The 16,340-nt window shown below is 24.4% G+C and overlaps 1 protein-coding gene across 1 annotated transcript; it reads left to right on the forward strand. All coding sequences in view use genetic code 6, as the record gives it.

Annotated features, from left to right (window-relative positions):
• Window positions 1–406: 406 nt before the first annotated feature.
• TTHERM_00655290 (EF hand protein) lies at window positions 407–15,598 on the forward strand (the record flags this gene model as incomplete). Its single annotated transcript, XM_001032164.2, has 27 exons — window positions 407–1,340; window positions 1,819–2,180; window positions 2,517–2,754; window positions 2,816–3,223; window positions 3,335–3,532; window positions 3,722–4,030; window positions 4,332–4,515; window positions 4,587–5,022; window positions 5,157–5,449; window positions 5,681–5,807; window positions 5,864–6,252; window positions 6,308–6,476; window positions 6,538–7,588; window positions 7,859–7,980; window positions 8,047–8,397; window positions 8,532–8,757; window positions 8,831–9,481; window positions 9,542–9,767; window positions 10,316–10,733; window positions 10,788–12,455; window positions 12,640–13,112; window positions 13,180–13,519; window positions 13,619–14,037; window positions 14,443–14,737; window positions 14,796–15,085; window positions 15,158–15,373; window positions 15,460–15,598. The coding sequence occupies 27 exons, from the start codon at window positions 407–409 to the stop codon at window positions 15,596–15,598; spliced, it is 10,932 nt and encodes a 3,643-aa protein (XP_001032164.2).
• Between the last annotated feature and the right edge of the window lie 742 nt (window positions 15,599–16,340).

Raw genomic sequence — 16,340 nt, forward strand, 5'->3', positions numbered from 1 at the left:
AAATGAGTTAAATCTTGCTTGTACTTATAAAGAGTATTTTGATAGACATTGTAGTAAACTATTTGATGAAGTATAAATAAAAAGTTAGATCTGTAGATAGATCTATTAATAATTGATCTGCAAAGATTTATTTATTTATTTATTTTATAATCATTTGGAGATTCTTACTTCTATGATTTTATATAGGATTAGGAAATATTATTTTGATAAATAAAATAAATAAAAAAGATTATAAAAATTTTTTAAATTATTTGTCAATTGTTAAATAGATACATAGATTGATTGATAGATAATTTCATAGGAACTAAGAAAAGATCAAGGATTAATCAACGTTCAATTATATTAAAACTGAAAGATTAAGAAAAAAAGAAAAATTGATTAAATTATATACTTAGTTATTGTAAGAATGAATTACAGTCGAAGTTTTCAGTAATCGGGCATTCAGATAACATAAGTCGAATTAAAGGATTTTGAAATAGATGGTCCCATTAATGATAGCATCAGCGCATATTTTGCCAAGAATAAAACAGATTCAAGCATAGTTTATCTGATGAAAAAAATAATTTTTACTACTCCTTCTGAGAGATAGGTTTGTCTAACATAGATATAGCAGCAATCAAATTTAAATCTAAAGGGATTTATCTTCCCAAAAGCTATAAGCTTGGAAATGAGAGATGAGCATGAGCATATTCTCTATTTGTTTTATGAGAAGAGAGAAGGTTCTCTCAAAGAAGATATAGAAAAGAGACAGCGCACTCGAAATTTCTACTCTACAGCTGAATTAAAGGGTATGATTGAATATTCTTTTGAGCAGCTTCACAAGTTAATTCTTAAAAATACATCACATTTAAATATAAAACCTTCTAATATGATTCAGAACAATTAAGGATATTACTCATTTTCTGAAGGAGGATATCCTTCCTAAAATGTTACTTTAGAGAACGACGTTTTTCGTTCTCCATAACTCCTAGAATATCTCAAAGAAAAAAAGCCAATATTAAAAATGTCTTCTGAGTTGAGAGAATCCTCTGATATTTTCTCTCTTGGTTTATGCTACGTATAGGCTGCTACTTTGATGACTCCAAAATAGCTAAGATGCTTCAATGACGAGAGTTATTCACCCTAAGAATCAAAAGAAATTTTGGATACAATCCAAAAAAGATATGGTAATGACCTATTTAAATTAGTATCAACCATGACTAGTTATGATGATGATAGAAGATCAAGTTTAGATGCAATTAAAAATAAAGAATTTAGGAATTTTTAAGAATCAGATGATAAGCAATTTAAAGGTGGTCCTGATAGCTTAGATAATAATGGCATAATACAAGCAACTCCAGGTAAAAACAATACTTTTATTTTTAAAATCTTCTTTGTTGTTGTTGAGTCAATCAATCAATATATGAAGTAAAAAACAAAATAAATACTGGCCTTTTATATTTGAAACTTAAAAGATATTGTAGGAATTAGAAGAATAAAATTTATTTTAAAGCAAAAATTAAAAGAGAGGAGGAAACAAACAACTATAGATATTAATTTATTTTTAGCAAGTCCCATTACAAACAGAAATTTTTTTAAATATTCAGCAATTATTAAATTTTATTATTTATTTTTTGTTTAGGTCAGTAAAATTTTCATTCTAAGAAAGAACGAATTAAATAAATTTCAAAAAAAAAATTTGGTAAAAACGCTGAATGAAATTTATTTAAGTGAAGAAAATAAATAAAAAGTTGATTTGAAAATATAAAATAAAATCAAATATTTAATTAGATAGAAAGAGCAAATTAATAAATAAATAAATTATATTATTAAAATTAGAGGATGATGCATTTGTCAAGAAGATCAAATAAAAGTGTGCATAATATTGTGAAAATAGGTCATAGACTTTGCCTGACTTTTTTAGCAAATCAGATTAATATGATAAAATAACTAAAACTATTACAAAGTACGAGTTTAGAAGATTAATCGAGCTTATGGACATAAGGTTAACTGATTATGAAGTCAAGTCTATAAATAGAGTTTTAGATCCTAATGACACTGGTAAATATAATATGGTGGAATTCTTCAGAGATTCAAGTACTATAAGTTAATCGAATATGTTGTTAAGTCAAATGCTGAAAGACGACCTACCTTCGCTTGGATCTGAAGAGGAAGAGCTTCTTCTATAAAGTGCTCTAAAGGTAATTTTTTGCTAAAGCTGTTCTATTTAAAGTTCCCATAACAATACAAGAATAAGCAATCAACTAAATAAGTTAGAAAAATCATAGGAAATAAATTATAAAAATTAAATTAAATAATTTTAGCTATTTGCATTGAATTATTTTTAATTTATGACAAAAATTTTAATTTAAAAATAAATTTTGAAATAATAATTTATTTTTTGATCATTCATTTTTGATGATTTGATTTGATTTGATTAGCTTATTGATGAAATTTTTAAAAATACCTCTGCAATAAATTTGTTAGAAAATTAATAGAAAATTAAATAATATTTTATTTTTTGTAAAAATAATTAGAAAGCATACAATTTTATTAAGAGAGAGAATATCAATATAGAAAGTTAGCTAAAAGAGGAAGATAGTAGGTAAACAGGATGGCTGACTTTCGAGCAATTTAATAAAGTTATGAATAGAAATAGTATTATCTTTAGAGAAGCTGAATTCAATAGTATAAAAGTGAAATTTGATCTTGAGTTTAAAAAGGAAAGAATTTAATATTTGAAATTTTTAGAAGCCATGAAAAAATCATTCTCAGGTAAAATAATATTTTAATTGAATTGAATTCAAGAAGTAATTCAAAATGTTTAATCTAAAAGTTGGAGACTAAGAATTAAAGGACTAGCTAAATATAATATTTTAATCTATATACAAAAACTTTAAAAGCTTTGATGATTTTCTTCATAAGTAAGCAAAGGATAATCAGAGTTATATCAGCTTCGCTGCTTTTACAACTTATCTTTCATATGATGGAATCAATATTACTGAAAAAATGAATAATAAGCTTAAGGAACTCTTGGATCCACATGTGTCTGGATAAATCTATCTCTCATAAATTAAAGAGGTTTTCCAACCAAATATAGAATCTCATTTGTTAACAATTATTACAGATTTAGCTAATCAAATTGATAAGAAAAATTTATCATTTTCTAGTTTCATCTCAAACTATTTTCCAAAGTCTTATTACATTAAAGTAGCTACTTTTGCAGAGAAATCTTATGAAGTTTGTAATTACATTTATTAACTTATTAGCGTTTATTTATTTATTTAATTTTCAGCATTAGTATTTCAATTTTTTCTATACTATTTATTGATTAAATATTTTTATATGAAAAAAGTGAGGTGCAATATTGAAAGAAAAGATGTTTCTTTTATGCTTGAATATTTTAAAATACAACCAAATACTTAGGATGAATTCCATATTAATAAACTCAAAGAGGAGATAGCAACCTTTGCAAAAAAGAATAAGATTGTCTATGCATAACAAATATTTGGGGATTCAAATGCACCTCTAAATGAGTCTGTTAGGCAAAAAAGTAAATTAAAATAAATCTTCTTTTTTATTTAGAAAATTAGTTTATGAAGTACAAAATAAATTAATTAATTAATTAATTGATTGATTTTTGAAAATATAAGCAAAAAAAAATTGAAAAAAGTCTTTAAATTTCAACCTTAAACGCAGACAATAATTTTTTATTCTAACAATTATTTACATTATTTAATAGGGGATTCTGATGCTAATTTAAGAGGCAGTGAAAATTAAAGTAATTATGGAAAGAAGAAAGATTACAGTTTCTCAGCCATTATAGCTGATTTGAAAGAAGCTGCTAGAAGTTTTAAAAGACAAGATATTCTTAAATTTTATGGACTATCAGATAAGAAAAATGTCAGTCTTAATTACGATACATTTAAAAAATATCTTGATTTCTTTAAGCGCATGGAAGAATCTGAGATATCTATTTTATTTAATTAGCTTTCCAAAAATATAAATAATGTTAAAGTAGTAGATGCAGTTGAATTCTTAAGTTTATTAGGTAATTTTTTATCTCAAATAAATAAAAAGATAAAATAAAATAAATAATAAAATAAAATAATAAAAAAAATAAGAACTTTTTTAAAAAATAAATATCGAATTTAACTAAAAAATTTTATCAATTTATTTTTATTTTTTGGAAGATTTAAAAAGGGTATTTTTTTTAATAATTATAAGATGAAATTATTTTAGTAGAACTTTTTAAAAAATAAGAAAAAAAATTAGCTCAAATAAAAATTATTTATTTATTGAATTGATTTATTGATTTATTACTAAAAAAAAAATTATTAATTTTAAATTAGATATAAAGACCTATGATGAGGCTGATATCAAGCCTGCTGAGTTGGTTGGCGGTTTTAATATAAATGATGTGTAAAAATACTCCCCAGTTTTTATTGAAATAAATAGATTATTGAAAGATAGAGGAGTAGGTGCTAAAAGCCATTTCTCATCTCACTAATCTATTGTTTAAAGATCATTTGTAGAGTAAAATAATTAATTAATTAATTAATTAAGTTAATTACCAGTTTTTAAAAAATTAATTTAATTGCCAATAGGGATAGACTGAGAGAGTTAAATTTCAAGGTTGACGACTTTGGTAGAGAACTTGATATGATTTTCTAATAAATTGGTGGTAGAATTGACAGAGTTGAAATTTAAAAGTTTGTGGATGTAGTAAATCACTTTGAAAATATAGCTAGCAACAAAGTGGTTCTTATTGAGAATAAAAGCGCTATTGTTTGGTTCATTAAAATTTACAAAGCTATGCAAGACACATCTATTTCTTTGAATGCATTTAATAGACTTATTTCTGGCAGTGATAGAATAAGTTAAGATGACTTTACATATAAAATTGAGAGAGAGCTTGGGTTGAGAAAAGATGATAATTATCAAATTTTCTTAGAGTCTATTTCACACAAAAATGGTGATATTTCCTTTACAAAATTTGAAGAGGGTTATATAAAAGAAGAAAAGGCTCTAAAGGCTTTGAATGTAAAAAATACTTTTAATTTATTTTATTTTTTTTGCTTTAAAAAATTAATGAACTCAACAAACAAACAGATCAATAAATCAAGATTTATTTTGGTTTCAAAATGAAATATATTTTTTATTTGAATGTAATGTAGGATATCAGATTAATGACTAAGTCCAACCAAAAAATAATTTCTTAAGCATTTTCTAACATGGACATTAATGGCGATGGGTTGATAACTAAGAATGAGTTTATAGAGATGATGCCAGTCATAAACTCAAGTTTAAATAAAGAAGAACTCAATTATCTCTTTGAAAGATTAGATTTAAATAATAGTGGAAATATTTCCATAGATGAATTCAGAGACAATATTATGGGCAGAGACGCAGTTAAAAATTAATAAGATTATGAAAGCAATTTAAAATCTTTCTATCAAGAACTTTAACAGTAAATATTTTATCATTTTTTCTTTAAAATGTTTGAAGTATTTTAAATTTTGAGATTATTTTTTTATTGAAAAGAGCTTGCTTAATTTTTATCAAGCTATTTAAATTTTTAAAATATTTCCAATTTTCAATGTTAAATATTTTATATTTTAAAGTATTTTTAATATTAATATGGATTAATCTATCTTTAATTTATTCTTATTTTTTTTCATTTATTAAAACTTATTTAAAGAGTAATTCACAATTCCAGAAAAACATTTGATGATCTCTTCTTAGATACAAAGGAAAAATAAATGACTACTGCAGAGTTTGAAAAGATTTTAGGCAGATTAGGATAACGTCTTGATGATAAGTAAAAGGTAATTTTTTGTAGCTATTTGATTGACTTTTCATAAGTAATTATAATTAAATGAAGATTTTAATGGTTATGGAAGATCTGACTTTTGGAGGTGTTGTGTTCAACAGAATGAGACTTAAAAAGAAATATCAAAAGTATGTTGATAATTACAAAGAATAACAATACTAAAACTCTAAGAGCAGCAATATGAGTGGAAATTCTGCTAAATAAGATGCTTACGAATTTGTTAAAATTATTAAAAATTCTGTTAAAAGTCAAAATCTTTATTTTGATGATGTGTTTAATAGAAGGAAAAATTATCAAAAAAGTGATTTCAGCGACTTGCTTTACAATAAGCTGAATGTAAACACTAAACGCTATTCTGATATTTTTGACAATTTTTGGAGCTATTTTAAGGATTAGTACAATAACGAACTAGAATTTAAGCTTTTTGAAGAAGTTTACAAGTAAATATTTATCATGAAAAATGTTATATTTATAAAAAATAAATAATCTTTAAAGCGATTTAAGAGAGAATATGAATGAGAGCAGCAGTAAAGGACAGGGCAGAGATAATTTTGGCTCGAAAGATAATTATGCAAAAGTTTTAGATAAATTTTTAGCTGATAATGCTAAGGATTGTGATAATGAGTTTTAGAGATTCCATGAAAAATCTATCACAATAAATGAGGTAATTTGTTAATAAAAATTTTAATTCATTTAGCTAATCGAATTTGTATTCAATTAATTAGTTCTTAAGAGCTATCAAAAAAGTTGGGTTAGATCAATAATTTAGAGATAAAGATATTGAAGATTATTGCTAAGAGTACAATGCAGTTCTTAAAAATGGAGAAATAGATTACCCATTTTTACTTGAAAAAGTGAAAAGAAAGCAACGTGATGATAGAAATGACGATAGAGATAGAGATAGAAGAGAAAAAAATAGAGATGATTATGAAGATAGATAAAGAGGGGATAGAGATTTTGATAGAAATAAGAGCCAAAGAGATTTCGATAGAAGCAGAGATTTTGATAGAGATTAAGATAGAAACAGAGATTAAGATAGAAATAGACAAAATGATGATAAAAGAAATAGATTTAGAGATGATAATGATGAAAGAGATGATAGAAGAAGAAGAAACGAAAGAGATGATGATGAGGACAGAAATTAAAAGTTTAGAAACGAAAGAAACGATTAAAATAGGAGAAGAAATGATGATGACGAAGACGATGATGATAATAGAAGAAATTAAGGAAGAAAATAGTATGATAAAAGAGACTATTAAAATGCTTTAAAAAATTTCCTTGAATAAATGATTTAGAATAAGTGTAATATTTTTGATGTAATTAAAGATGCTAAGTTGGATAAGTACAAAGAAGGATTAGTTGATGAAAGGGATTTCTGGGAAGAAATGAAATTAAAGAGAGTCAAAATTTCTAGCAGTGACTAAGAAATTATTGGAACCTATGTAACAAATAATAAAAGAATGCTTGATTATTAAAAGCTAGATGGAGACATTAGAGCTTTTATTGAATAGGCTAGGAAGGCCAAAGGTGGTGACGATAAAAAGAAGAAAAAGAAGAAAATGAAATCAGATGAACTTAATAAAATTATTGAAGAATTCAGGAAAGACATGAAAAAATATCTTGAATCCAAAAACGTTGGTGTTAGGTATATTTTCAAAAGGTTTGACAAGGATATTGATAACTTTATTTCATTTTCTGAATTCGAAAATGCTCTAAAAGATAGTAAACTCTGTCCATTCTTCGAGTAATATGAGCACATAGATGGAATAGTAGAAAGTAAATAAATCATTAATTTTTCTTATTAAATGGATTAAAAGACTGTTCGAAAATTTCAAATAAATAAATAAATAAAACTTTCATTAACCATTGAAATTTAAATTAGAAAATAAACTAACTTTTACTTTTGGTTTTAAAATATAAAAAATTGTTTGTTTTTTAGTTTTTTTCCAAGATTATTTTGCAGATTTTTTTTAATTAATTTTTTGGTTTAGTTTTTTAAGTTTTTTTTATTTAAAATAAACTAAAATTTTAATGAAAAATAAATAGATATTTTCGATGTTTTTGATGAGGAAAAAGAGCTTAAGATTGACTTAAGTTAATTTACTAAAGTTCTCTTCCCTTAATAGAGTAATATTTAAATTGAACCAATCATGAAGCAATTCAAAACAGTAAGATCCTATAAGAAGAAAAATATTCTCAAAAATAATTTATTTATTTATTTTAAAAATAAATAGCTTATTAGTGGCTCAACTGAAGAGGATTTGAGAAGAGAGTATTAAAAAATAGATAAAAATGAAGATGGAAAAATTTAATTTAGTGAATTCCAAAAATATATAAAATCTTTTACTAAGGGCAAAATGTCTGACATAGAAATAGAAAGTTTATTCTAGCACTTCACTAAAGAACAAGGAACTGATACTATTTCTATCGACCTTTTCATTAATGTCATTTTAGATGATCACATGAATTTCGAAAAAATTAGGTAAAAAATCATAGAATACAAAGATAAAAAGGATAGGACATTAAAATCAATATATGACCAATACGCTGGTCCTCAAGGCTCTATTAATCTTCACTCTCTTTAGGTAATTCTACAAAAATTAACTTTCAAAAAAGCATTAATTAATTAATAAATTAAATTTATATTATTAAATATTCTTCAATAAATGAGTTTTATTTGAAAAACTCTAATTTTTATTATGTTTAATCAATCAATCAGATGTTCTTTTAAGTTTTAAAACTTGATTTCAACATGGACTAGCTTGATGAGCTGTTTTCTTTCTTAGATAAGAATGGTGATGGTATTATTTCTTATGACGAGTTCTATGATGCTATTGAGAAAGCAGAGGTAAGCTTATTCTAGTTGCTGAAAAGAATGAGAAGAGAATTTGTAAAAGCAAAATGCGATATAGCAAAGGAACTTTCAAACAGATCATTTGGAAGAGGTAAATCTTATTTTTTTAAGCATTCATTCATTTTAAATGAATTAATTTGTAAAAATATTATTTTTAATGAAAGACACTGTGGGTTTTGGTGATTTTAAGGACTGCATTTAACAATTTAAGGTGGAGGTTAAACCTTTTGAATATGATGCTTTATACAAGAAATATGGAAAAAGCGATTATATTTTGTATAATAACTTTTTATAAGACTTACTTTCAAATAAATATGATATTGAACCAATAAAAAAGAAAATTAAAGAATATATCAATAAAGAAGGCTTAAACTATGCCTCTTTCTTTGATCTTTTTACTAGTTCTCCCGATTTGTTAAATTTCCCAGATTTCTAAAATATGTTAGCATAGTGTGAGGCAAATATTCCTAAAGATGAGATGCTTGAAGCATTTTCAGCATTTGATTTAAATAATAGTAGAAAAATTCATAAAAATGAGTTCATAGATGTGCTTGAGGGCAGAATAGCACCATAAGCTGCAATTGGATTCAATAATATGCTTTAAAATGCTATGAATTACCAACCAATGAATTAAATGGATTATTCGCTTTCCGCCTCAGTTAATATGGGCCTTACAAATATGCTAGGATATGCTGGATATGGATAAAACACTGGTAATGTTGTAGATAATTAAAGTATGGTTCAATCTTAGTTTGTTTAGACATAGTATGGGCTTCCCCCTAGACCCTCAATCTTAATTACGAATCAATAAAATTGTATTTATTTTTAATTTGTAAATTATATTAATTAATTAAACAATTTATAATTCATATTAGAGTTACAACCAGCTATTCCTAATAGTGGCTTTGCTCCTTAGAATAATTAAAATAATTAAACTCCATAAATAAATGTTTTAGATGCTAATAAAGAGGTTGTTTTAAGAGGAGACTGCTCAGTTGAAGAGATTATTGACTAAATAAAATAAGTGTGTTAGAATAAATATATCAACCCTTTCTATTTATTCGTCTAAATAGATACAAAGTTTATTTGCGGATATGATAAGTAATTAATTTTAAATTTGTTATCTAATTTTCATTTTTTAAATTTATTTTACCTATTTTAATTTTTAAAATGAAAATACTTTTTAGCTGTAAAAAAATAATTTAAATATGTTTAGAATGAATAAAGATTTTTGAATGTTTATTTTATATCGAAATAAACCATTTTTCTATTAATTAATTAATTAATTTATTAATAAAATGTCAAACAAACTTTTTAAAAGTAAGTTTTGGTAACATTATTGAAATATCTTCTACATTTTATTAAAATAATTAATTTTCATCTATGAAAAAGTTCTACTAATTATTTGCTTAATCAAAACTTTATTCTTATTCTTATTAATTAGAAATATTTCTATTGTCTTTTTAATTGAAGCTATGCGTTTGATTTTATATATCTTACACATAAATATCTTGATTAAAAGAATTATCTTCAATAATCTATAGAATAATATATTTATTTTTCAAGATTTTGTAAGCTGAATTTATAAATATTATATATAGAATTTTAGCATGATTGATATTAAATAAAAAATTTAAAATTATTCATAGTGAAAGTGACATAGAAGAAGTTATGAGCAAAGGATTAGGCATGAAACTTAGAAATTCTCATTATATTGACATATCATAGAGGTTTACTATAAAAGAGAAAAAGTTACTGGCCTATTAAAATATATTGAAAGATATTATAGGTTTAGTTTCTCTTGTGAGATAATGCATGCTTTACTCAATCAAGGTTCAAGGCATTACTTTAGAAGCTTTTATTAATAATTTGTTTACTTAGTATAAGACAAAGCAATTTTCTGGTGATCTTCTAAAAGCATACATTTAATACAGCTTAAATATAACTACAGCTACTCCATAAGAAGTTTAGGAATTATTCAATAATATTATGTAACACAATAAAGAGAAATTCACTATTTATGATACAATTGCATCTTTCCTTTCAGTCAATGTGAAATATGATGGAGTAAAAAAATATTTATAAAAAAAAATTTTTATTTAAATTTACATATTAAAATAGAAAATGGATAGCATTAATAAGATCGATGTACTCACAACTTCAGGCATTTTAAGCTAAATGAAATTATTGTGCAGCTAACTAAGAATATCTTTGATTGATGTGTTCTAGCTTTATGAAAGTTAAGGCCTTTACAATATTAACCCAAGACAATTTTCAAAGATTTTTGAGGATTTAGATATTAACTTAACAAAAAATTAAATTGATTCTATAATTCAGTAATACTAAATTGAAGGCCAAATAAAGATTCAATATCCTATATATGAAGCAGAAGCCTTCCCTGAAACGTTTAGAAAGTTTTGTCTTAATGTTATAAGATGCAATAAGATGGGATTCTAAGATTTCTTCTCACATTTTGCTCCTTAAAATTCTTAAAGATGGACAAAGCAAGAAATAAAATTGTTGTTCTCTAATTTCCACATTTTTCCTAGTGAAAAGGAGATTGATAGTCTTTATGATGTTATTGCTAAAAGTAATAGTAGTATATATCCAAACTAATTAGCAGATTTCTTAGGAATTCAATCTAACCTCTCAAGCATTCAGTGTGTTTAATATTACGAAAATATACTTAACAATGTGCAAACAACAATTAATGAATACAATAGAAATAGACCTGCTCTTTTAAGTAGGTTGTCAGCAATGCCACCTCAAATTAACCCTTATGATGCTCAATATCTATAGAAAAATGCAATGTTTGTATAGACCTAAACATAAACACACATAAGATCTCCTTCTTTATTAAATGTGAACCCTCAATAAAGTATGAATGATTTCTAGTTTTAGAGAACAGAAACAGTAGTCAGCTCTGCATAGCCTTAAAAGCAAGTTTAATTTTCATAAAATAACTTCTACGAAGAACCCTAAAAAAGATATGATCAATAGCCTTAAGGATATGACTAACAAAATCAATATGATCAAAGAAGACCTTATGATTAAAACTACCAAGGTTAATAATAGTATGATTAAAGAAGACCATACGATCAAGGCTATGATTAAAAAAGACCATAGGACTAAGGTTATGACTAAAGAAGACCATAGGACTAAGGATATGACCCAAGAAGATTTTAAGATTAAGGTTATGATTAAAGAAGACCCTAAGACTAAAGATAAGGCTAGAGAAGGTACGATTAAGAGTTTGACTAAAGAGGATACAATTAGTCATAGTATTAATAGCAAAACTAACCGTTTAGTTAACAACAAAGTTAATAGAATATAAACGAACTAAATAGAGGACAGAATAGCTAATTTGATCCAAGAAGAAGTATGAACTAGTTTGATTAAAGAAACTAATTCCAAGATGTTAAAAATAACTCATAAGGCTAAATACCATTTGAACAAAACATGAAAAATAAGCAGATTATTGAAGAATAGGCTAATCTATTATCTATAAGTTTGAATAATAAAGGCGGTATTGAATTGATAAATAAAGCAGGAAAAGAAGGCACTATTAACCCTGGAATATTTGAAGGAATTCTAGTCAAATTCTATGATATGTTGAGTTCTCCACAACTTAAAATTTTCATCGATAGTCTTCTTGACAACTCTAATATGATATAATTACAAGCAGTATTTAACAAATGCTAATATGATCATAGAAAATTCATAGATAATCAAGAAATAAATAAGTAGTTAGGTGTTGGAAGAAAACAAGATTTGCCTTAAGGATCAAAAGTAATTTTTTAATCATTAATGATTAATTTAACAACAAAATTACAATAAACTTTAGCATTTATTTTTGAATAAAATTATTACATTCACAATAAATTATTTTAAAATTTATTAATTTTAACTTTAAAATTTAATGATTAAATAAAATCTTCATGAGCTTATTAAATTAATTTATTAAACAAAAAAGGCTGTTACTAGTAATGAACAATAAAGAGTTGAATAAATTAGATTAGCTCTCTTAGATATATATAAAAACGATTTCCAATAACTCAGTGAAACATTCTTCATGAGTACCCCTTTGATAGATTTATAGCAATTCCTTCAAATAACAAAGCAGATTTTCTCTATGTCAGGCTCTTAAATTTAACAACCTCATGAAAAGGAATTGGAATGGATGTTTAATGAAATCGATGCAAATTAAGGAGGAACAATTACATACAATGAATTTGAGTTATATTTTGCTGGAAGCTAAGAAGTTGTTCAAAAAAAGCGCAATAAAAAACTTAGCATTTCACCTCAAATGGAATAAGAAATTCTTGAATTGTTCAAAGTAGTAGATGTCAATGGTGACTAGCAAATAAATGCTGATGAGCTCAACAGACTTTTCTCAAAAATAGGAAGCTTTGCTTCAGCTTAGGAAATAGAGGAATATATAAGAAGGTATTTATTTATTTAATGAAAACTAACTTTTAATAAAGCTAACTAACTTTTTTTATTTTGTTTCAAGATATGATAAAAACGGAGATAGAACTTTAGGATTTGAAGAATTTAAAATGATCATGGAAGAAAAAATAAAGAATGAAATGATGACCTCAGAATCTATTATAGATGACTTGAAGAAGGAATTTAAAAAAGTTGACCTACAAAACACAAGAAGCTTAAATATTGGATAGTTAGGTTAGGTCTTCAGTAATATGGGAGTTCAATTAAAGCCTTCAGAATTAAGTGCATTATTCGTAGAAATAGATGTTGATGGCAGCAGAACTGTTGATATAGACGAGTTGATTGCATTCATTACTAGAAACTCAGATGGAGTCAGCACTCTAGCTTAAACAGCCATTTTAAATGTATTTTTATTATAAGATTAAAATTCTTTAAACTAAAAATTAGATTTAATGAATTAAAATAGTTTATTCAATTTTAAATTTTATTATTTATTTTCTTAGATAAGATCAAGTAGAAAATTTTCTATTAAGGATTTACTTGATACTTTTAAGTAGATGCCATCAAATTATAGACTTTCTTTTATGAGAACTCAATTTTAAAGAGGCTAAAACTTACCAAGCTCTACTTTGCGCCCTAAAGTAACAGCTTCTCTAATCTACTCAGACCTTCATTATGATAACCCAGGAATAATTGATAACAATTTATCAGTTCTTGATCACAAATATAATTAATCTGCCTTCTAAATTGAATTGACATTTAAGAGTGCTACTGGTATACCGATACCTGATGTAAATGCATTCCCTCGTGATCAAATATTTAAGAGAATTGCTTATGTGTCACTATATGATGGTAATAGACAATATTTAGGAAATACATGTAGAATAGAATCATTCTGGAACCCTAATAATGAAGATATATGGTAATATCATTTATTTATTTCTCTTATCATTCTAATATTTTTTTTATTTAATTTAAAATGCTAAATTTATTTATTTTTTAGCAAAGCCTAAAAATATTTTAATTACTAAATTTAAAATCCAATTAATAAATTATTATGCTTGTCGAAAATTGTTTGCATAACAAATAGATTCAATCTGAAATAGAATTTCCATTTTAATATAAAAATAAATTTTTTAATTTAAATATGACTAAATAAATGAAGCATAAAATATTTGCAAATTTAATAAAAAAATTATAAGAAAACTATGCTAAAAAAATATTTTATTTACTTTCAAAAATATATTCTGAAATGAAATGAAATTGATTAGATTTTTCAAAGAAAAAAATTTATGAATTGATAATAAATATTTTTATTTTAATTTAGGGAATTTGAAAAATAATAATTTGGAGATTAAACTCTATTTGTTCGTTTTAATGGATATGATAAAAATAAGCACACTAACTTAAATATTTGTATTGAGCTTGTAATGAACTATCTTCCTAAGAAGAGTAATTCTAAATGTGATTTGGAGATATCTGTTTCTCATGTTATTATACCATTTACTAGTCTTAGCAGAAATGGAGAATATTCTTTTTAACTTAATGGAGGAGAACCTACTAAACCTGCTAACATAAGACCTGAAGATATTAGAGCAAAGAGATCAGGAGTTTCGGCTTTGGTAATTTATTTTTAATCAAAGAGTTTCTAATAACTTTGTATTAAAACATAATAAATAGATTAAGACTTTCAAAAAAGTAGAATCGCAAATTAAGGTCAACATAAATACAAATATTACAAATAAAAATCATCTAAATGATTTAGCAATCATGCCTGACATGATTGTCATGAGAAGAACTAATCTTCCCTTCTTCACTATATACAGAGAATACTTTGGTTTCAGGAGCATTTGTAAGAAAGAAATTGATATTAGCTTAGCTTGCGACCCTATATTTAAGACATTTAGCAAAGTTATTGACTGCCCTGACACTGTTAATTTTATTGGAGATTTTTGGAGAAATGAAGTAGTGTAAGAAATTTATTTTTAATTGATAAAACCTAAATATTTATTTATTTATTTATTTATTTTTGAAATAAATAGAGTAAAAATTTAGAAGTTAGAAGATCAAAAGATTGCCTTCTAAAAAATTATGAATCACCTTTATTTGCTTTTTAATTATGATAGATTTGCATTTGCTCCTAATGATCCTACTGCAAGTGTTTATTGCTTCCCAATGGTAATTCAAGAAAGAAATAGGTTGCTTAATTTATGTATAGAAGATTTAAGAATTATGCTAGGCCTTAAAATTGGATAACCGTAAATTAATTAATTAATTTATCTAATTTATTAATCATTAAAATATTTATTTTTGTAATTATATTTATTTTCCAAAAATTAATTAGATCTAATCTTAAGATTTAAGAGAGCTCTGTTCCTTTCACAATAGAAGAATTATTAGATGATAATCAAGAAGATGATAACAACATGTTCTAAGAGTTTTTAGCAAGAAAGTCTTCATAGTCTATTTTATCCAGAAAATGAAGAAAATAATAAATGATCCATTCATACTAACAAGCAAAACTTGAATTAATTTTGCAAGCAATAAAAAATAAATTTACAAATAAACAAATCAATCAATCAATCAACAAATCTATCTATTTTTGAAATTTTATACTTATTATAATAATATTTTAATTTTTTATAGCTTCTTAAATATGTAAATATTTTATTTATTATAAAGATGTCAAGAAATAAAAAAAAATTTATAAAAAATTATAATAAATCTCTAAAATCAAACATACAAGATTAGAAAATATTTTTTAAACATTTTTTATTTATAAGAATTTGTAAATTATTTATTTTCTTTTGGTTCAGTTTCATATTTAATGTTCTCAGTTATATTTTTTAGTTATTTTTCGTGATTTAAGTTAGCAAAACTGTTTAAAAATATTTAAATCAATAAAAAGAGTATTTTACATTTTGTTAATAAATTATTTAATAAACTAAAGAACTTAGAGTATTTATTACTCATTTTAAATAATCTATTGTCATAGTTGAAGAAGCTTCTTAATTTCAATGAAGTATTAAATAGCAATTTTATTTTTTATTAATTTATAATACAAAATAATCTTTAAAATTGAACCAATCTTATTTTATAAATAAATTAAAAATTCTATCATATTTTTAATAAGATGATTGTTTGATTGATATTCATTAATTTATTTAAAGTTTTATAAATCAGTCAAGAAAAATATATTTTTAGATATTTAATCCAGTTATATAT

This window comes from Tetrahymena thermophila (assembly GCF_000189635.1).
Source record: "Tetrahymena thermophila SB210 genomic scaffold scf_8254435, whole genome shotgun sequence".
NCBI classification, from domain to species: Eukaryota; Ciliophora; class Oligohymenophorea; order Hymenostomatida; family Tetrahymenidae; genus Tetrahymena; species Tetrahymena thermophila.